Source organism: Grampus griseus (assembly GCF_964374135.1).
Source record: "Grampus griseus genome assembly, chromosome: 5".
NCBI classification, from domain to species: domain Eukaryota; kingdom Metazoa; phylum Chordata; class Mammalia; order Artiodactyla; family Delphinidae; genus Grampus; species Grampus griseus.
This window is the reverse complement of record NC_138998.1, coordinates 38210436-38234124: the sequence shown is the minus strand read 5'-3', so window position 1 is coordinate 38234124 and position 23689 is coordinate 38210436. Positions and strand designations below refer to the sequence as shown.

Sequence of the window (23689 nt, the reverse complement as noted above, 5' to 3'; positions counted from 1 at the left end):
ATGACAGTGGCAAAACAGTAAGAATCAACAACTTCCACATCTTAATGCAGGATACCACCAAAGGAGATGAGGCTAGAATCAAAGAGGCGGCAGGCGATTCAAGGCACCCATCCACCCATTCAAGGCAGGTGATACAAGATGAGCCTTCCAAATTCTAAGCTAATATAAACCCACACTATCTATCGCACTAACTCTTTCTTTCTTCTTCTAGAAAACAAATGAAGATGCAATTGATTTTGATTATACTGTTCTACTCCATGAATTCTCAACACAGGTAAAACAAAACGGTATATAGAACTGTTTAAACCACAAGTTTTTGCAGATCATAATATTTTAGAACTCTTATTTCCCAGGAAATGATTCCCTGTCATATTCACGTGGTCTGGTACCCTGGCAAACCACTGAAGGTGAAGTACCACTGTCAAGAGCTACAGACACCAGAAGAAGCCTCTGGAACTGAAGAGGCATCAGCTGTGGCACCGACAGAGCTTAGTAATTTCTGAAAAGCAAAAAAGATCTGTTTATACCAAATTCTGAACAAAATGATTATATTAAATAGCCTAAATCATTATTCTAGTAAAATAGCCAAGGTACAAGGCATTCTAATAATTTGGGAAAGCCTGTGATTACAAGTAAATACTCAAAAATTAAAAGATACTGGGATTTTTGGTTTTCGATTGGTTTGGTTTAGTTTTCAACTGTGGGAGCACATGCAAACTGAACTCTGCTCAGTGCTAAACAGTTACTCTGCAGGTTCCTCAGGGTTTCAGCCCTAAAATGTAAAACCAAGTCAGTTAGTGTGTGCTGCAGCTGGACCAGTAAGTATTTTAAAACATAACAATAAAATTGATGGTCACATCTATAAATCTGCATTTCTCAATATTCTGAACATATTGTAGCTAACTATTCTGTGTTGTTAAATTGCTTCTACCTAGTATGTAAAAAAGATAATATATTTCAATGAAAGCAAATTGTAGGGAAAATATTACCTGTTTAAAAGGAACTTTACTATTTTTTATGATTTTGAGCAAGTATTCCTTTTAAATTTGATATCTACTTTTAAATGTGTTTCTAAATAAAATGTGTTACATGTGTTTGTAGAGATTTGTCTATATAGGCAAAATTTGTGCTAAGCTGGAATTAAAGGATATTTATATATTAATAAAAACTTTACAAATAAAAAGAGTGTCTCAGAGATAAAGCCGAGAGTGTCTCAGAGATAAAGCCGAGTGTCTGCAAACATGTATTAAATGGAACAGTGATGTAACTGAAAGTACATAAAGTATTTACAATTTTCATTTGTAAGGACAACTTGGACCCAGTGTTGGCCTAAGTAATTTACAAAAACAAACAATATGTACCATTATCAGATTCGTGGAGTACCTCCCCAAGGCAGGAAGAATTGATCCAGGAAATGTGGCCAGCATTTGCCTCTCAAAATTAGTATTTAATGGAATGCTTATATTCATGTCTCAAAACCCCTAGCCGGGTTCCTTGATCAGTAGCTGGTTAGGAAGCATCAGCCTTTTTAAAACATACCAAAATGTTACCTTTATGTCTGTAGTAGAAAACTGAAAAAGTTTATACTAAATAGAAAAAATTTTAAGACATGGACTCTTACAAAATAAAAGTAAGATGAATTATTCTGTTACTTTTTAGCAGAGGCAGATCATGTATTATTCTGTTTAAAACCCCAACCCCTCTGCATTCATCTTCCCAACATCCTCTGGATTTAAGGACTGTAAGTTTTCCAAAGCACTGGAAACAATCATTTAAAGAAAACATCAGATCTCCCACATATATGATAATGCAGAGAAAATACTTTCCCTAAGATATCAAACAATCTAGTGATAAACAATGCCAGAACCAAGTAATAAACTCTTCTAACTGAAGTTCCCTAAATATCTTGGAAAAAAAGTGCCAAGAGCATTATAAGAGCATATTCAATGTCCTGTGATTTTTAATCTTTCAGTGTCACGTTAAGAGCTAGAAAGGGGTTTCAGCTTTCTTGTCTCAACTTTCTAAAAGTCCTCTCATCCTTGTAAAGGCATTTTAAATTAGTGAGATTAGGCTCACAAACGTGATCATAATTCAATCAGGTAAGGAAGCTAAGGTGGTAACCCTTTAACAGATTTCGGTATAATCGATTATGAAGGTGAATTTACACATATGACATACAAAAAAATTACCTAATTTATAAATTTACAAAACCTGTAAGTTAAACCAACTAAAAATTTCTCAATTTCACCACCAGAACATCTTTTCTAGCACAAACTCTAGAACTGCTGACTTGATTTTACTAATACTGATTTTGCTAGCTAACAGAGGAGAAAAATTGCTTCATCTGCCTTGATATAAAATGAAAACCTCTAAATTCCCTAAGCCCTCTTTTATTCATTAAGAGTCTAAAGAATTCTGAATCACTCTGACCCAATGACAGTAACAGAGAGCATCACATTTATTTTCCTAATCTCTTTAGAATTTTCAAAAATTTTAAGACATACAAAATAACACCAGGATTTTGCCTGCATTCCATTTGACTCTACTTATAGTTTTCTTTTCCCTACCTGAGTTATGAATAGTTAGAAGTTAAACAAGTTCTTCTGAAAGTCAATTGGAAGTTTCTATATTGGCCCTTGAATGAATGACAGTGCTTCATGACATATGAGTTTATCACACTGATTTCTCTCAGCTTAGAAAATTCTATGACCTGTTCTGTGACCTTTCCTAACTTTCAAAGTGCTACAATCACTAGCATGCTGCCTGGCACTTATTTGAAAGGATAAATGAATCCATGCTCCCAATAAATTGCCTGTGAAAACATGAACTGTTTCAACGATGCATTACAGTTTTATTTGAAGACGCTTTAAGCAGCAATTAAAGCTCTAATTCAAAAATTGTCAGTTCTAGCAATGCACGTAGATGTTTTCTACAAAGGGATATATTCCTACATGTCACAATTTACTACTTACCTGGTGGCTGCCTCACTTCACTGGCATCAATTTTAAGTCTCATCCAGATTTCAAAAGTATTAAAATCTGAAAAATCCTAAAATTTCAGTATTAAATTTTAGTGACTTCACAACGTAAATCTAAGAGTGAGCAAGGAGGCAAGGAATAACAGAAAATTGACTGTACATCTTTAAAGATAAACTTACCAAGCTAAGAACCAATAGCCCAATCACTAACGTCACACAAAAGAATACTAATAATGTGACACATCTGAACAAATCCTGCATTTCATGTTTTGGAGGTACACGTTATACTGCAATGGTCTTTAACCTTGCCTGTATACTAGAATAAGCTGGAAACCTTTTGATCTTGATGCAAAGAATCAGAGTATCTAGGGGTTGGCCTGGGTATTTCTCTTTAAAGCTCCCCAAGTAATTTTTAAAGTGCTGCCACGGTTGCGAATCAGGGCGATACTGCAGCAGGCCTAGTGCTGCTACCATTCTCCAACACAAATAATACTGTCTTTAAATTAGCCAACAATCATCCTTTACAACAGTAGTATAAAAGAAACCCTCATTTATGAATATTCTCATTAATTTTTTCCTTATACAGACTTTGGCTGGTATGTGGTCTTTACCAACTCTAACCAAACTAATGAGTTAACAGAAGATGTGGACTCTGGTCCTGGATGGGTTCCTATGTGATCCTATTCTAGTTACTCCCACCAGCTGGGCCTGTGTCGTTGCCTGTGAAACGCTGGTGTTGTGTTAGATATCTCGACTCTTTTCTGGCACCGTATCTTCATAACCAAAATGTTTTTACAAGTAAAAAGCACTTCCAAATTTATCCATCTTAGTTCTAATATTTTTGACTGTTAGCAACAGCAAGAGGAACTGTGCTAAATTCTATGAAGGTATTTCCTCATCAGGAACAATATTCAAAGTCAGTGTGAATAGCATGAGATGTTGATGAAATGCCAAAGCAACACAATTTTTCAGGCTTGATGCTACTGTAGCAACAGACATATTCATGGGAAAATGCACTTGGTTTGATAAGTATCATAACTGCATTATCAATTTGAAAAGTTAATGAGCTGTGTGGTCTTTAAGTTATTTACCTTACTCTGTGCTTTTGCCTCCTCTATTACAAAATGGTCATAATAATAGTACCTAGTTTCATAGGGTTGTGAAAACTAAAATGAATAATGCATTTAAAGCATTTAACAAATGCCTTGAAAACATTTGCTCAATACTTTTTAAAGGTCTTTTTTTCTAGGAACCTGAAGTTATAGAGCCAAATCTACAAATCAAGAAAAACAAAGGAATTTAAAACAGTTATTTCATGTCTATTATCCACTAAGGGAAAGGACTAGGATATGTCTTTCACATCAGATGGTTTTTGGATGAAGCAATTCTGCACAATATGGTAGAACTCCCTGGCAATGTCCAACATTCTCTAGCTTAACATTTGTTCTTTCACAATCTCAATGAATACAATATATGATACATTCCAGCAGACTCTAATTCAACTAGCATTTAATAGGTGGATGAAATAGACTAGCCACCAACCCTATAGGTTATTATTTCCAGGCTGCAGAAACAGTAAAATGAACATAGACAAGAATAGCATATGCAAGGGCCTTTTTTTTTACCTCACAGGTCTGCAAAAAAGTAACATTTATACTCCTAAAAACAAGCAGTTCAAAATCTGCAGAAGCCACAAATTGAAGCAATCAGCTCTATATAAAACAGCTAGAAATTGAGCTAGCATTAGAAAATCTGAAAAGTGTTCTCCATTTCTTTTTAAGAAAACACTTTATCCCCGTGCCTCATTTATTTCATAATGAAGTTTGCACCTTTTCATCTCCCTCACCTATTTCTCCCCTCCTGCCCCTCCCTCCCCTCTGACCACCATCTACTGGGTTGTTCTCTGTATCTGTGAGGCTGTTTCCATTTTGTTATGTTTGTTCACTTGTTTTGCTTTTTAGACTCCACATTTAAGTAAAATCATACACTATTTGTCTTTCTCTGACTTATTTCACTTAGCATGATACCCTCTAGGGCTAGCTATCCAGGTTGTCACAAAGGAATCCACTCTGAAACAAAAAAGGTGATGCTCCAAGAAGTGTTATGATATATGCAATTCACTTTCAAGTATACAGCAAAACAACTTGAAGGATGGAAGTATGCAACACAGATGGACAACAAACAGAAATAGCAAATATGACAAAACAAATTATTATCCGATAAACACTTGACAAAACTGTTCATTGTTGAGTCTAGATGGAAGGTATATGGCTGTTCTTTGTACTATTTTTTCAGCTTTTCTGTATGTTGAAAATTCTTATGAAAGAATGTGGACGTTTATACATGTTCTAAGCTTATTCAGTATAACAGAAATAAGTATCTTCCTCCCTCAAATAAATATTAAATATATTTCAGTAATAATATTTTATTTGAGGTATAAAACCAATCAACCATTGAGACATACACAGAATTAACTATGATATAACAGAAGCTCCTGAATATAATAGGAAGGGCTTCTAAAATTACTTCTTTTCAGGCTGAATTTATTCCATGAATCCATTAACATATCTAAACCTTGCAGATACAGTTAAAGTTAGTCAACAAAGTGAGGAAAGTTAGTTCTTGGCATTTCCTTTTTTTACAGGAAGTTGACCTGTAGCTTCCAAATACTTATTGATAAGGTCTTCTTGTGTAGCTGGTAAACATGGCTGATATCTGCAGTACTCCATTGTATATTCTCCCTTCCCCTGGGGGTTTAACACAGAAACAGAAACAAAAAGCAGATTTTTTTTTTTTTTTAAACAACTATCAAGTAAAGTCATGAAAAGACAAGATTTCACAAAAATGATGATTTTGCAGGATGGTCTCCTGAAGAACACTGAAGTAAAATTTAAACACTTGCTTACCTCTGTGCATGACCTAAGTTCAGTAGAATAACCAAACATTTCATTTAGAGGGACCTGAAAACATACACAGTAGATATTTCAGCATTGCTTATTGAAAAATATTTGAGAAAAATACAGAGAAGACTTAGTCATTTAACTCCTTCCTTTAGACTCAGGTTTCTACTAACTACTCCTGGTTTAAAAGAATTAAAAGCCAAATAGAAACCTGTTTTTGTTTTACCACAGTAGAAACCCTATTTGAAAATAATTTCATTTGGCAGACACAACTAGAAACCCAATCTTTCAGTTTCACGGAGCAGACGGACACCACTAACAGCCGTCCCTCTCATCCCCACTCCACGCAGCTGCAGCTCAAGCACTCAGAAGTGTTTCTTCTGTGAAAATGTGAATACAACTTTCCCTTGGACTCCTCAGTGATAGGCCATATGCCAAGGGTAGTGTCTTCTAAGAGGCCTTAGGTAACGTGATAAACCCTTTCTCCCATGAGATTTAAGTAAGGGACAGGCAAGGGAATTAAATATTATCCCAATAAATTAGAACATCATAAAACGGCTATGCAAACAAAGCTATAATGAGAAAGGTAATTATGCATCTAAGAAAATGACATACTCACAAAAGGCCTACCTGAAATGAATCTTATTTTTAGATTTTGCACTTAAAGAGATACTCTAACAGCAAAGTACAGAAATTGCCACATACATATAAGCCACAAATTCAACACTCAGCCATGGAAATGTGCCAATCTGCTCTACAATTTCCAAAAACAAAAGCTAACTCTGATTTCCTCTTGTGGATAATAAAAGCAAGGTTGTCAGTGACTAACAGTACTTACATCTGCATATAGTGTAAAATAGTCCTCAATTCCATCTTGTCCCGTGATTATTCCATGGCGCCGGTTAATCCCTGCAATCACTGGTCCCTGAAATTCATTTGGAGCTACAACTTCCACAGACATAATAGGTTCAAGAATACATAATGTGGCATTTGCCAGGGCTAGGGTTTGAAAAAAAAATAAATTGGTTTATTAATCTTTAAACAAACTGGAACTCTTTCCTATCCACATATACAAAAGGGAAATAGAAAGTGCTCTCCCAAAGGTACACACATAAATGATAAGGTTAAAATATGTGATCTGGACTCATTTTTCTAGTAGCAGCAGCAGTCACTCTTCTAAATGGAACTTACAGTAAGACATACTTAATTCTAATATTAGTATGTCCATTACCATATTTTTATCCTAAAAATCATTAGGTTGCAGAAATAATATAAAAGGGTCTTAAAACAACATTCGATCAAGTCCCTTCCCATTTAAATTATGCAGTTGAGGGTTACTAATTCTTTCTGAAATCCTTCGGGAATAAAGACACTATCTGTTAAGCCTCTGACCAAGGTAAATCAATTCTTTCTTGCTGGTCCCTGGCAGACAGTTACTTATACTTGGAGACAATAATCAAGTCATGCCTGAGATATGTCTAGGCTAAACAATTTCAATACCCGATTGAGAATTAGAAAACCAAGTTTCTAGTTTCTGCTCTGCCTCTAATAAGTTATATGCCTTTTGGAAAAACACAAGCTGTCCAGGTCATGTTTCTTCACCTACAAAATAAAGACATCGGCCTAGATGCTAAAGGCCATTTAAGCACTAAACCCCAATGTGTTTTTTATGTGTGTTTTTTTTTAATTAAAAAAACTTATTTTTTTAATCCCACTTAGTACATAACAAGAACACTTCTTACTGTGACAAATGTTGACTGAGATTGAAAATGTAACAGTGTGGAGAGAATATAAAAAAACTTCAAACACTCATATTTAATTTGGACATTATGATAGTGTGGAATAATACTTCCGCCTCAGACTGGATGAATTATCTTTAAATAAAGACTTTAAGCGTAACATGAAAAGGTGACAAAGAAAACGTTTTGTTTTAAAATAATCATAATTTTCCAAGCATCAATTTGTTTATAATAATCTAGTCAGCAATTATTCTTGTATATTCATTAAAGCACTTGTTCTAAAGACACTATTAGTTTAAGTGCAATAATTATAAGAACAGCCATTTAATATACTTGCATTTCTTTGAAATGTTTTCTAATTCAAATCATATCTTAGCTCAGACCTGACTCATTACTCTTAATTAGTGAATTTTGTTCTGAAAAGAGGAATAAATGAACTCTGCAGACTCCTAAGTTTCATTAGCTAAGCCTGCAGAATTCTATGTAGACAGCTAAAGCAGTAGACTAAAAATTCTAGACTGCAGAAGAAGCTCTATTTCTTGTTAACTTCTTGGGTTACCACAACAGCAGAGCTTCCTTGGCTCTAAATAAATGTAATTAATGCAGAAGAAGGTACCCGGAAAAAGAGATGTGAACAGACATATTAAAATTTAGTTACACATTATCTAGTGTTTTCAATAGGTCAGTGGTATAAAAGAGCTAGAGTGTGAGACAGTCACATTCTAAAGAGAAAGAAGGGGCCAAGTATATAGTGTATAGTATATAATTGTTGAGGACGACCTGTCCAGTTCTCGGTTTCATATTCCCTCACCCTGCTCCTTTCAACTCCCTCTTTTTTCCTAAATCCACCTTCTGATTCACCTCGCCCTTATTCATGCTTTTCTCTGTCCCATTCCATATGACAAGATACCAGAGCTAAATTCATCCTGCCATTTTTTAATAGTCACATGGCAGCCAAGCCCTACAAGCAATTTTTCCGGAAGTAGAATAAAAAGCAAGTGAAAATACCCACACCATCACAGGACCTTTAAGCCAAAGTGGTGCGTAGAGATGGTAATGTTTCTATTTCAGCCCCCTAGGGATAAAGTTGATAACACCAGGCTGGGTGCTAACAAGGTTGTGTGAGAAGGTGGTCAAGGGCTAGGCTCTGGTCTGGGTTTAACTCTCGGCTCCACCACTAACAAACATGTAACCTTGGGCCATTTGATTGACTACTCGAGTCTCAATTTTCTCAACTATAAGGCCACTGTTGAAGATAAGATATGATAATTCATGTACTCAACATAATACACAGCACAAAAGTGATCAATAAGTGTTATTATGACCACTCTGAGACCAAAAGCTGGCAAATGGGTGGCACTGCACAGTGCTAGGTCAAAGGTAATGTGAAGGGAAGAGGGATTAGACTTCACTATGCCCAAATATGTGTGTGCAAGTGTTTTCAAGTACATTCTCATCTAATACTTTGGCATTACTATCTCCAAACAGCCTGGACTTGCCCATTTCCACAGAGTTAAGTATGAAGTAGAGCCAGCATTCAAACTCGAAGCCCAGGAGATCAGAAAAGGCACACTGCTGAGTAAAATGAGCTAACATGACTCTGGGTAGGCCTTTATTTCTCTTGTAGAGTAGCTACAAGTTCAATGTTTCTGCAGAGACCAAGCACAGCGGTCTAAAAATTGGCCATAGACAATGATGGCAACGGTTAACATCCATGGGGTGAAACAGTCCCTGAAAGAACATTCAATTTCACGTTTCAGTTTTAGTTACTGATTAATCTCAGGGGCAAAGTTTACATTGTGACTGAAAATAGTTCCAGTTTTTTTTTTTTTTTTAATGAAAACTACGTGAGAATTTGAACGATTTTTCTTCCAATTTTGATAATAGAGAATAGCTCAAAAGTATAAGCTAATCTGATACTAGGCTAATTTATCAACATTTTCCACCCTAAAACTCTCACATGATAATCAGTGGAGGTGTATGCATGCATGAAAAGCTGATTTTCTTAAGAGCCCAGCAAAAATTTCCTTTTACCCTTTTATCTTTCAGTCATGGAGAAATAAGAATCAGATGATGATACAGCAAAGTAATTCATTTTTCACACTTGCAACCTATTTGCACATATTTATCTGGCAAAAACCAATACTCCTCAATTCAATTATTATCTGGTGCTTTTCCTTTGCACCCCACCAGGCAATCATCACACATAACAGTATTTGTACACTTAAGTATTTACAAACTGAGTGTACATATTTACCTGTTTAGTTAATATGCATAGACATACAGTCTTTTTTCATGGCTATATATGTGTATGTTATGGGCATATAATCTATATTTATTTATATTTCATATAGGTACAATTAAAAAGGTTGAGGCTCTTTGTTAATTGATTTTACCAATTACCTTGCTTTATGTAACCTCTATCCAGGAAAGCTACCAATTTCCAGTCAAGAACCAGCATAGAACAGTTGATTTCTAATTTGTTTTAACTATACTTTAAAAAAGTATCACAATGTATACATTTATCAAATCATTACTTTAAATATTTTACAGTTTTGTCAACTGCTCAATAAAGCTGAAAAAAAGAATATGAAGTGATTACAACCAATTTGCCAGTTTAAGATTTATTAAAGTGGTGAACCCCTAGAAGGCAAGAGGCAGGTGTTATCAGTACAATCTGAATCATGCCTAATAAAGTCTTATTTTCTTTGTGACTTTATTTCCCTTTTTCCTATTAATACAACTGACAGACTGTGACAAGGTTTCTAGATCATAAATTTCAAATGCATTTTTAATAGCTAGCTGGGGTAAAGAAAATGGAGGATTCTCTCACCCTTTCACAACTGAGAAACAAAACCACAAATTACTAATGGCTCCCATTAGTTTAATTAAAATAAGGAATTAGCAACCTGGTCAAGGAATAAGCAACCTTCTCCAGCCACTGCCCCACACCTGGTCACAGATGCAAACAGACCAAAACCAACAAAGTCCAAAATTCATACAATAACATCCTGATTTTCCAAATGTCTGGAAATGATGTGTTAGGATTAATTTTCTGCTGTCTATTTTGACCCTGACAAAAATATCTCTGAAATGTTTTGTGAATCATAATGTAATTCTCTGCAAAACCCCACTTATGGACATAACTAATGAATTACCATATAATGGATATGGAAGAGATGACAAAGAGAATGAATTTTCTGGCTCCCAGTTACAACGTAAAAGCCCCCAATGTCAAACTGCTGTGCCGTCATTTGCTTTTCTCTCTTAAAAGCAAGAATCAGATATAGCTGCAATTGCTTAGGGTTCTGTTTCATCAGGGTTTTAATAGACATATTATTCTATGTGGGAAAGGTTGACAATTTTAGCAGTTTAACAAGAAGTCTGCACTGAGAATAAGGTTTACTGAATTCTTTCAAATGCCTAAAAGCCTACAATGTCATATATGAAAAAGTTGTTTACAAATTTATAGATTTTTCTGACATCTGAATAAATCACTAAAAACAGGATGACTATAGTTAATGTTTCTTTAAAATAATTCTGAGCATTTCTGTCTTCTCTATTAAAAGTAGAACTTACAGATTATCTATGAATTTAAACTTACAAAAAATACCAGGTAATTTAGGAGAACAAAGTAGGATTTTAATTTTGTAAGAAAGAAAACACAGTAATCTATCCTCACTTTGATTCTATGAGTACTTGCCCAGAGTCTATCCATGTCCCCTGGTGTGCTGCTTACTGCTCTGGTGGGGTGGGGGGGGATGGGAAGAAGACCTAACCAACACAGTGCTGCCTTCTGCGGCTCTGATGGTCCACCAGGGAAACAGATGCACTGATGTGGTGGCAACTGCTAGACACAGCATACCTTGTTTAAGAGCACCTTCTCCTGCGCGGATGAAAGAGATTTCATTGGAATCCACCATGTGATACGCTCCATCTTGCAGGACAAACCGGAGCCCAGAGAGCTTGTGACCAGACAGAGGGCCCTTCTCGCAGGCATCCAAAAACCCCTGTTAATGAATGTACACAACTTCTGGAGTGAGTGGGTTTCACTCACAGAAGCATTATGAAAAACCCCCAAACGTTTTAGTATTCAGAAGTGTAACATTTTTATGTATGCTATATTTCATTCTTTAAAAAAAAATTATTTTTTTAAGTTGAACAGCCTATTTAAGTATTATTATTGTGGAATCTAGATGAGCAATCCCTTGCAAAAGTCTATTACTTAAAGGTGAGAGCTGGTTTGAAAGTGATGCTGAGAGTGCTAGCAATCACTTTCTCAACCTTTTCTTCAAGAATTACTAAACTCTCATGATGCATTACAGAGACAGCATGATCTTAATTTTACAAGGAGGAAACAGAGGAAAGGCAAATCTAAGAAATTCTCTAAAATAAAACTTCAATCAAAACTGACATCTAATCAACAGCTGTGTCTTAAGCTCCTACTATATACCTATCCCTGCTCTGCCTCATTGGCAGATCACTACCTAACAGCTTTAGTGTTATACAATGTCAGTAAGAACTAAAATTAAAAGCTGATTTCATTTTTCCAAAGCAATTCTTTTTTTAAAAAGCAGCTTTATTGAGGTATAACTGATATACAATAAACTATACATATTTAAAGAGTACAATTTGATAAGTGTGCAATTTTTTTTTCCATTCAGTCACTTAAATACTCGTAGAGCTCCTACAATTCAAGATAGTTTTTCATGGCAAGACAATCACACAGCTGCACATGTAGTACAATATATTTCTGACATTCAAAACTGTAAACTCTAAATGCTGAAAAATATCTGAGCTTTCCTTCACTTACATTAATCCTGGAGAGTAAAAGATAATTTAAAAGTGTGTGAATGACAAACTATTGTCTTGAAATAAAGTATAATGAATGAAACACACTAATCACAAAAAATGCTACCAAAATTAATGCTGAAGCCAAAATTATGATCTGTTAATAAGGATTTCTAAGTTAAAAGGTTAAAAAAAACCTAAAAATATCAATCTACAAGAATAGACAGTTGCTAAAGGTTTACAACAGTCTTAAAGCCAGTTGACCCAGAAAGCCAACAAATCACTAGTAACCCATTATATGTGCAAATCACTTCACAATTCCCGAAGAAATATCAGAGTCTTATCTGATCCTTGAGTTTGTGAGGGGTTCGGAATTAAGTACTATATGCTCAGTTTACAAAAGAAAGTGGCTCTGAACACCATGATTTACCCAAGGGCATGTTAATCACTAGCAGAGATGAGGACAGCACCCAGGTGTTGGGAATCTTAATGAATGTACATTCTACTACATCAGTACACCTAAAATTTTCATAAATCCCTAACGCCTACTGCAAATTTCAAGTGCTGATTATAATCAATGAAGTAGTTTCAATTTATCAAGAGAAATACAATAACTATGATTAAGAAACAGAATGACTTCCCCTCGTCATAGCATATATTTATAGCTCTTGAACTTAATGATTCTAATCAGATGGAAAGCTTAATGAGAAAAAGCAGAACTGTAATGAAAATGAACCACAGAAAACAATGTGATAGCAATGTGCTTTGATACCTAATAGACTGTTTTTGATTTTTTTTTAAATGCCATAAAGTTTTTGTTTGTTTGTTTTTACCTTTTCTACGGCAGGCACAAATTGCTTTGGAACATTTGACCCGAATGTTTCATCTGAAAACTCCAACTTAGTGTAGTTCTCTGGGTCCAGAGGCTCCAGTACACCTATCACTTTTCCAAACTGGCCTGCACCACCTGATTGTTTTTTATGTGTAAACTCAAACCTGAAAGTAATTTAGGAAGAAGAAGAAAAAATCAACATAGCATTATATAATCACCAAAATGAAATAACTCCTACTAATTTAAATGAAAAACCACCTCTCATCATTTTTACTTTTTCCTTCAAATACGATGGCCTTGCTATAAAATTATTATAGAATTTATTTAAAAAGTAATCCTGTCCTTTCTGTTCTTACTTGGAGGTGAGGGTGAGGCACACCACCAAAGTAATCCATGGTTTTAATTCTGCTAATTCTGAATTTCACAAGTAGAAAGTAAAAGTCAACAAATTAAAATAAAAAGTTTGTGTAAGGTTCTTATTCTAGTAATAGTAATCTACATTCCAAGAGCTTACCCATTTCTTTTGGAATGCCTCCCTTCCCTGGGACACAGTGTTCTCTCCTTAAATCTCTATGAGGACAATTACCTGAAAATAGGAGCTATGCAGTTAGTTCATTGAGATAGTTGCTATTTGATTTTACAACTTGTACACTATGGACTGAGAAAATATGAGAGAAGGGAGTTTCAGGCGGAATAACTAACACCTGAAAATGATTAATGGCAAAATGATCATGATTAACATAAGTCATTCAAATAGACACACAGGGCTTCCCTGGTGGCGCAGTGGTTGAGAGTTCCCCTGTCGATGCAGGGGACACGGGTTCGTGCCCCGGTCCGGGAAGATCCCACGTGCCGCGGAGCGGCTGGGCCCGTGAGCCATGGCCGCTGAGCCTGCGCGTCCAGAGCCTGTGCTCCGCAACGGGAGAGGCCACAACAGTGAGAGGCCCGCATGTCGCAAAAAAAAAAAAAACAAACCAAAAAACAAACAAATAGACACACAGGTCAGTGTTTACTTGAAACTACTAATGACAATATAAATAGGATGAAATAATCACCTACACGCATACTAAATATACGTAAACACAGGTTACAGTATCATTGAAAAAACATTTCATGAGTATCTACTGTTTGCAAGGCATTTTTCCTTTAAACTGAAACCTTCCTCAAGACCGTAAGATGTAAGAAGCTGGCTGCTTTCAAAGGTGTCTGCAGATAACTGCAGGTAAATGGGCATTAATGAGTGTGTGTTCCTGCGTACAGATCTGTGAATGGTTTGGAAGAAGTAAACAGCAAATTTCAGTAGATGTCAGCTTGGAATAAGCAGTTTCCATAGAGAGCCTAAGCGTGAATGTGCCTGATGAACTGCCTTTAAATAATCTTCCAGCAGCCAAGAGCTTCAGGATAGGCTGGGAAACAATGCTGAACGGTTGATTTTCCCGGGAGAGAAACAAACAGCTATCAGAACCGAGAGCAGGAAAAGGAGAAGAGAAACAACTGCCAAATCACCACAGAATTACTGAAGGGATTCCAAACCTGTGGTCCACTGACGTATTCTCTAGTATGTTCAAGTTCTCTGAGACATTTCAAATTGTTTTCAATTTGACAATAATATGACATACAACATACTCTAGATCTGTGCTGTCTATATGATAACCACTAATCATGGATATTTACATTGAAATTAAATAAAATTTAAAATTCAGTTCCTCAGCTGCACTAGTCACATTACAAGTGGTCAACAGGCAGGTGTGGAGAGTGGCTACTGTCCGGGACAGCAGAGCCAAACATTTCCATCACTGCACAAACTGCTACTGGACAGCAGTGCCCTGGAGGGCCAGATCACAGCCAAGCAATCCCTGCAGTTTCAGGGACCATGGCTGCGTTTATAATCACGTGGATGCCAAATAACAGGACACTTATGTGCCAGGCTTGTGCTAAGCACTTTTTATGAACTTACTTGTTCTTCACCACAGACCCCAGGAAGTAGGCACTATTTTTTATTATTATTTTACAGGTGAGAAACCTGAGGGTCAGAAAAGCTAAGTAACTTGCCAAACGTGATACAGCTCTTAAGTGGCAGAGCCAGGATTTGTACCAAGACCAACACTCTTAATCAAACATGTTTCTAAAAGGCTAATAAGAATATAAACTGATTTAAGCTGCACACGATGCATTCACTTCAAAAGCTGTTAGAAAACACTGCACAGAGAGATTTTACTGTAGCTTAAATAGAGAAGTGGAAGAACTAAGACATCACTTGATAGGCACTGAATAGATATGCTGAAGGCAAAAGAATCCATGCTCCTGTGGTCAGACCACTGGAATTTTGTAAAAGACAATTTCATTTTGACAAAACATCATCTCTCACATTAAAATTACTGTTAATTAGAATTGTGTTGGTTTTATTGTATATCTCTGTTTTGTAGATTTATTTTGACTTCATAGTCTTATCAAAGTTGCAAGCCATAGGCGTTTTTACTTAAGTTTTATGTCCATACAATTATTTAAAATAATAATTTAATTTGCCCGATCCCAGAGACCCATAATAATTTTGCTACTTTCAAGGTAACTCATACATTATTCAAGTTTGCAGATAATGATCTCTTGACTTACCACTAATGAAATTTTAGTAAGTAAGATTTCAAGGACTCAAATATAGGAATAAGATTCTCTCAATGCAGTTTATTTACGTAACATCTAAATAAGCAGTTTAAAAACTTTAATATAATAATTATATTTTAAAAAGAACCTAAATTGGTATGTGTACTTTTAGTAAATAAATGCCTGATATGTCACAACCTCTGTTACTAGCCTTGATCGACAGAGATGGTAACTGTATCCGTAAAGCTTCAAAAGGGTGATTTCATCTAGGAAGCTCACATATTGTACTCCTCACAACTCTAACTGGTAATAAAACAGATGTTAACTAGCTACTTGTGAAAACTTCAAAATTTCATTATCAGCAAAAAAGCTCTTTCTGGGTAATTAGAATGTATTAGGCCACTCCTTCTTGGACACTATCAAAGGAGCACATAATTCATACAACTAACACACAAATACAATGACAACCTAAGAGGTTGGCTGATAGATGAATGACTCACACCCCCACCCCCCGCCCCCGCCCCAAAACAGAAAAACAAGCTTCAACTTTTTATAAAAAGCCTTGAGGAGAAACTAACCCTTTCATCCTCTAGTTACTTGATGGTTGTTGGCTAATATAATTAGAAAGAATGGGAATGCCTTACTACTTACTATTCTTTAAAAATCTACTTACTCCAAATACTTTATTTATAAATAAATAAAAAAGGGTATTTGAGGAAAACAACACATTACAAATACATTTTTGTTAACTTTTTTTTTAAAAAAGCAACACAATATATGTCTACCCAAGGAACCTTCAAAATTCGTTTTGGGAAAATAGCAAAGAGTCTTTATTTCTAAGCCAACAAGCTACAGTGTCAGTTTGGCTATACATTTGATGAAAAGAAATCTTAGCTGGTAGATCTACAGCAAATCCAAAGAACAGCCTAGACTATAGTTCCTTTAAAGCTCACAGGAGGTAATTAAGAGATCTGGAGAGTAAAAATGCACTGCCTACTAAAAGTCTGTGCTTGCTTAAGGAGCTTTAAAAACTGCTTTTGTTAGAAGTTACTTCAATGTAGTGCTTTGTATAAATTCAGTTTTTAAGTAAGTTTTAATCCTCAAAGTAAAATTTTCAAAGTGATTCAGAAAGTTGGAAGCATGGTGTGATATCAAAACCTCATCTTTCGAAGATCAGCAAAGGGAGAGGAGTGCAAGTACCTTTTAAAATTCTCCTGACCTAAATTACATAATCCTCCAAATTAACGCTATCGTTTGCAGTCTCTCGTACCCTGATTTGGGCTGAACTGATACACCACCACAGAAAGCTGGGTATGAGCAAGCCTGTTCCTGGCCAGGGAAGGGAAAAGAAGGAATCACAATGACTCACTACCTGGCGCTCCTTTGTACTTTGCCCCGTGCCGGACACTGTGGATGGTGTATAAGGAAGTTGCGCTCGTGCCGGACACTGTGGGTGGTGTATAAGGAAGCTGCGCTCCAGTCTGCAAGTAAAGTAACCAGCCTCCTTCCAGGAAGAGTAAACTTGAAGCCCCAGAGACTCTCCACTAAGGCGAAGGCCCGAAAGCCCCTCCCCAAGCTTCTGTAAAGGTTAATAAAAGGAAGGATGTAGTCCCTGACAACCCAGCCCAACGACTCCCTCCTCACCCCCCCTTAAAGGAGGAGGGGGCTCTCTCTAAACAGGGACCAGAGAGTAACAGTAGGCGGTAGCAGGGCGGGGCTCCAAGAGCAGCCTCGGTAGGAGCCAGCTCCCAGGCAGCGGCTTGCAGAATCGGAAGGAGGGAGACAGGGAGGGAAGGAGCTGGCGGCCCCGCCCCAGGCCCCGCCCAGCCCGAAGAAGGAGGGCTGACTTTTTCCGCCCGGGGGACTCGGCAGCAGGCAGGACGGGGGTGCCCTTCCTTTCCTGTGAAGCTCGAGCAGCCCCACGCAAGCCCAGCCGCCGCTCACCAAGAATGGCAATCCCTCCGACCCACTACCCGGCCTCCAGGGCGGCCTCGGTGGTAGAGAGCTGCATCAACTACCAGCAGGGCAGCCCCCACAAGGTGTTTCTGGTGCAGACAGTCAAACAAGCCAGCCTGCAGGTGAGTCGGGCAGAGGGTGGTGGCGGCACCTGCTACCGTTCCCCCCACCGTCGAGGGTCTCAGCTCCACCTGCTCCTGACTCCCCACACCCCTTGCCCGTTTTGGGCCTCAAGGCTAGCTGTCTCTCTAGAGGAGTTGGCTTTTCTGGGCTTGGGCTACACTCCAGTCTCTGGGGACAGCCCCAGGGCTGTTTGTTGTTTTTACGGGAAGGCAGAGACACTGATGGTTTTTATGGGCCCTGCTACAAGGAAATCGGTAAATGTTCTCAATTGGGGCGGCTTCTCCCCTTTCCCCAAGTGAAACTTATAGGAATCATTTTCAAAAGGATCTTAAAACTGGCGCTATGTTTAGCATCTACTACTCCAATCTGGGCCAAGAGAAGCTCCCGTCTTGCAAAAGATTCTTCACTGCCTGAATTTTAAGATCAATCCTTTATTAGACTCTTAGACCAAAATGAAGGGGTAAACAAAAAGCAACAGAAACTGACAAAGCAGAGTAAAAGTACTGTGGCCTGAAGCTTCACTTCAACCATCCAAACACTACTGCCAGTGACTGCTGTGAATGATGGGCCCCCTCTGGCTAAAGGGTTAAATCTAAACTGCTCAAGACCTCAGCAACCACTAAGCTTGTTTCTGTTTTACTAAAATCTAATAGATTTGAGACTGTCCCTTATTTATCTGACAGAAGTTTAACTGCTAACAGTCTTTAAGAGCTGACAGGGAGTAAATGTTATTTCAAAACCACACAACATAATTAGGTACAAATTCTCCATTACATCTTGATTCAAAAGTGAAATATCTAAACGTCTGTCTGTTATAAAATTTGTTAACGCATCATTTTGCAGGTCCACTAACATACAAGTAAAAGCAGTACTTAACACTCTCTAACCACTTCGCAGTATGCTGCCTCAAAATGGAATTCATCTTCATTGAACACTATTTGGAGGGTACATAAGGGTTTATGAAAAGGCTTTTCAATGGTGCATCCTATTTGTCACCTTTAGAATTAAAATTTTCAAAATTTCTTACGTGGAATTTAGGATCACAGATCCAGAGGTTAGAGTACTCTGATGACTGAAAGTGAATTATAACCGATTTTATTTATATATGCTTTTATCTCACCCTCTTGTTCTCATCCAAAATAACCCTGCTAGAGGACCTGCTAAATTAGATGTCACAAACATGGTGACATTCCTTGGTCAAGGTGTAAGGCCTTAATCATTTACCCCCAACAGTCAGCACCATGCCCAACCAAATGAGAATGGGTTCTTCTAACAATGTAAAGAAATTGAGTTATTGTTATAATAACACATTTTCTTAATTTTAGGATATTCCGGGAAGAGGACGAAAGTATTGCCTTAAATTTTCTGTGGAAGAAATTATCCAAAAAGTAAGTGAAATGTCATGTTATTATGAAATAAAATTTGATTCCTAATATTCCATATCACCTCTGCTGATCAAATCATAGGGTTAATTTGGTTTTTAAAAGAGTTGTTGTAAAATCCCTGCCTCAAAAAAAAAATGATCACCATACAAAGGTCAGTTTTTACTTTTTGTGTATTCTGAGATACACTTAGTATTTCTATCACACTGTTTAGAAAAGAGACTCTATATACTTCAGTTCAAATAAACTTCCTTTAAAAATGTTACATACTCACAGGCCAGTATGAATTTATGCCTAATATGAACAAGTGTAATAATGAACTCTACAATCATCATCACTTTTTAAATGTCTGTTTCATTCTGTTTTTCATTTCTTTTATTTAAAGAAAGCAAGTGCTTTCTGAGATATTTATGAGCAATAGAATGGCCAACTGATACCACTGTGTTCAGATAAGAATCTTTCAGTAATGGGGCAGGGAAATTTAAAAAATACATACACCTGTCAAATTATTAATGAGACAAACTTAAAAGGAAGGAACTGCCACTTGTACCATAACCATCCTGAGATTTAAAAAAGCTTGCCCTTTTGTTAAGCATAATTAAGAAGAGATACAGGCTAACATAAGGAGATTCGTTAAAAGGCATTTGAGCTGCTTGATAGTCATCTTTACAAAGCAGAACCAACGCTACAATCTTCTCATTTTATATTTGGATATAGATTGCAGAATCTGAGTTTGAAATTTCTGTTATTTCAGGAGGAGAGAATAAGAGTAATGGACAGACTTAAAAAAAGTAACCAGAGTCTAGAGTTGGTATATAAAGACAGACTAAACTCTGCCTTACAAATGGACTTCCCATTAATACTGAAATACATAGTTTAAAATGAATTTACAAGATTATGAGACCTTATATGTTATAAAATAAGTTACCTATTTTAGATACCTCTAAGAAAATTATTGGGCCACCACCAGTTAGATACCTCTGGAATAGGTACACTCAGGTCAAGTCTGAAACAACATCATTAGGGGGGGCGATGCTTTAAATGTTGTAACTCAAAGAACAATAATCAGTAATGGATGTCCATCTACATGTAAAGATCTTTCACAAAATGTTTCAAACAGCAAGTTACAGTGAATTGCACAGCTGAAGTACTGTACCCTCCAATGGGACAAGATACTGCACCAGAAGTCAACTTCACATTTGAAGGAGAAATTGGAAAGAACCCAGATGAGGAAGATAACACATTTTATCATAGACTCAAGTCTATGAAGGAACCACTAGAAGCACAAAATATTCCAGGTATATAACTATATGGCACGGAAAAATATTTTTTTCGACTTTAAGATCAATATCAATTACCTATGCTCAAAATTGTTAGATGTTAACATTATGCTGGCAATATACTGACTTTTGCAAAAATATTTATTACTAATCTAATTCAACAACAAAAAAGCCTTGAAACTTTATAGATCAATCTATGGCTTAATTAAATTAATTACTTTCTGTACACATTTGAAGAAAACTAAGACATGACTTAAAATTTAGATTTTTTTTAAAGGTTAATACTGTATATATAAAATAATTCCATTTATCATATAAATGTTTCCCTCACCAGACAGTTTTGGAAATGTACCTCAAGAAATGAAGCCAGTTCAACATTTAGCCTGGGTTGCCTGTGGTTATATAATATGGCAAAATTCCACTGAAAATACATGGTATAAAATGGCAAAAATTCAAACTGTCAAGCAAGTGGTAAGTAATTTCTATAAAATACACTATTAACAGATTTAATATTTACTGAAGGTGTTATAATTCATGATTGGATGAATAGTGCCCCTTTAGTCATTTTGTATTTAAGATAGTGAAGTCAGTATTTGAAGGAGAAGTCAGTTATCAAGGCTAGAGAAGGTGAAGCTGCAGTTTCAAGAGAGTGAAGTCTTGAATTATAAATAATTTGGCAATAGTTTTTGTGTGCAGCTTAATACAGATTATTTCCTTTTGCAACCTAAGTTTTGTGTTCAAATTACTATAATCATGTGATACTGAAACCACCTCTGCTTTTCTCCTCTAGTGAAATGGTAGTGTCAGAGCTAGAGATATGGCTGGATTTTTTTCCCCCAGGATCAGCTGGAACAAAAATATTAGCATCTCAGTCTTTGTGAAGCTTGCTGTATATAATTATCTTTTATAACCCATTTAGTCATAATTGACAACCTCATATCTTACTTGTTGCTAGCCTTGTATTTTAAGTCTGATATGACTATTCCAAACTGCCTCTTTCTAGACCTTAAAGAGATTAAATTCTTTGAGTTTAGCTTTATTAAGAGGTTTAAAAGAAAAACAAAATATGTCAACTAGTAGTATTCAATGGAATACAAGAAAAATACTCTGTAAGAGAAAAGCACTTTCCATTGGCTTGTTTCAGTTTGTTGATAACAAACTGCAAGGCAGTTGGAGCACCTTTACTCCACAAGCTTTTGCAGCCACTTATTAGATAACTTTGGACACTGGAGGACAGGATACCAATTACAGTACTCAGAGTGTAATGCCAAATACCTAGCATCACTATCTATAACACTTTAAGAGAGCCTTTTTCTAATGCATTTTTGTAGATAGCAACCTTGGTTACAACACTCCTATAGGGGCACTGAGGCTCAGATAATTGAGTAGCTGGGTCCACGTTACAGAGGATATACAATCACAATCATGATTTTCAAGCCATGTTTTTATAGCAAAATATGCAGTGTTACTGCTTTATGAAATAAATTTCCTGTAACCCTTCACTAAATTGAAGTTTTAAAGCATTAATGAAAATCCCAACAGAAGAGTTTAACCACTGCTTCAGCGTGTATATATTATATATCTTTACCTATTATGATCCAACACGTAAGAAACCTTCCTGATTTTTACCTTATCCTTAAAGGACATTCTTTGTTGATATAGTCAAAGAAGGGATTGCTTCAAGATACTATTAAGGAGAGAAGAGTACAGTTTTATTTGATCCTGGGGCCATATTTATAATTACTGTCAACCAAAGGAGCCACAGGAGTTTGTGCTGCCTCTTGGAGTCTAGGGCTTGTTTCAATACATCAGTTATAAGCCTTAAAGAGCCTTGGGTGAGTACAGCAAATTTCTGACGACCATGGTTTGAAACTCTGTAGATGCAATATTTCTGTGCAGCTGATAGTATAAATACTTTATATGTCCAAAGCAATAAGCAGCATAGATCAAAGCTTTAGTTACAAAATCAAACATTACATTTTATTATTTTCAGTTTTTTAAAAGAGAATTTCTATTATAAAATTGGTTTCCTTTAGTGTAAACTCTCATTTCAGTAGTTTATATCCCTTAAACGATGCTTTTCTGAATAATGGAAACATTAAGGAATTTAAATGACAAATTATAGACTCTAATGTTCTTAGTAGCTACCACAACTCAGAAACTAAAAACAGAAAGGGTAAATGATTTTTAGAGTAACAAATTTTTTAAAAATCATGATTTTAAAATGTAGTTTGAAAAAAATCTTATTTATAAGAGAATAGTTTTTCTGCCAGGCTAAATAAATTATGACATTCAATTTTTAATTTTACTTAAGTGGAAGTATTACTGTCATCTATTAATGAAAGCTGATTCTTAAAATTATCATTTTTGCCAATGATATCAAGTTTTAAATGCAGGTTTTTATTTTTTATTATAGCAAAGAAATGATGACTTCATTGAGTTAGACTACACCATTCTACTTCATGACATTGCATCTCAGGTAGAGTATCATTTTCCTTTATTTGATGCTACTTTGAAAATTGAGACTCATTTTGTAGCCACAGTATGCCTTATTAATTTTGACTCTAAATCAGAATTCATATAAATTCAAATAGGCACCAGGTTGAAATATATTACACTTGCAGCAATTTAACTTGTTTTGTGCTTTCTTTATGAGGACTGTTTTGTTTCTAACAAAATATAAACCCAACTGTTTCCTTAAATGTTTTCTGAATTTTATCATAGCATCGGTTTCCTTTACTTGCAGGAGATTATTCCTTGGCAAATGCAAGTTCTCTGGCATCCACAATATGGTACTAAAGTAAAACATAATAGCCGTCTACCAAAGGAAGCACAATTGGAATAAATGAAGACTGTAACATTCGATGAAGTATAAACATGCTTATTAATGATGTGTATACCAGTCTTCACTGATATCTAGCTTAAAGGGTCAGACAAATCTCGTAAGTGTCCCTTTGTATAAACGGCCTGAACTACAGAACTATATAGCTTCCGTAATAAAGAGCATCACAATGTAAAAGTGTCTTATCAACAGTAATAGTGCTATGTATATCCCCTAATAAAAAGCTTTAAATTCCAGCCTCATAGTTTATGTTTAATCGTTTTGCA

General features: G+C 36.1%; 3 protein-coding genes across 3 annotated transcripts in view; 2 read left to right on the top strand and 1 right to left on the bottom strand.

The window, feature by feature from the left end:
- RARRES1 (retinoic acid receptor responder 1) overlaps window positions 1-3100 on the top strand; it is a 43598-nt gene extending 40498 nt beyond the window's left edge. Inside the window, exons 5-6 of the mRNA XM_082654304.1 lie at window positions 212-274; window positions 354-3100. Coding sequence (XP_082510430.1) covers window positions 212-274; window positions 354-503 — 213 coding nt within the window. The 3' untranslated portion in view covers window positions 504-3100. The remainder of the gene's footprint in view (window positions 1-211; window positions 275-353) is intronic.
- A 1472-nt stretch (window positions 3101-4572) lies between these two features.
- The window catches only part of GFM1 (G elongation factor mitochondrial 1), a 42756-nt gene continuing 23639 nt past the window's right edge, over window positions 4573-23689 (bottom strand). Inside the window, exons 14-18 of the mRNA XM_082654303.1 lie at window positions 13241-13403; window positions 11482-11626; window positions 6716-6876; window positions 5884-5937; window positions 4573-5724 (exon numbers count right to left, since the gene is read on the bottom strand). Coding sequence (XP_082510429.1) covers window positions 5593-5724; window positions 5884-5937; window positions 6716-6876; window positions 11482-11626; window positions 13241-13403 — 655 coding nt within the window. The 3' untranslated portion in view covers window positions 4573-5592. The remainder of the gene's footprint in view (window positions 5725-5883; window positions 5938-6715; window positions 6877-11481; window positions 11627-13240; window positions 13404-23689) is intronic.
- On the top strand, window positions 17713-23625 carry LXN (latexin). Its single transcript, XM_082654700.1, has 6 exons — window positions 17713-17918; window positions 19245-19307; window positions 20422-20599; window positions 20916-21052; window positions 22998-23060; window positions 23328-23625. Exons 1-6 carry the CDS (start codon window positions 17790-17792, stop codon window positions 23424-23426), a joined length of 669 nt encoding a protein of 222 aa, XP_082510826.1. The 5' UTR covers window positions 17713-17789; the 3' UTR covers window positions 23427-23625.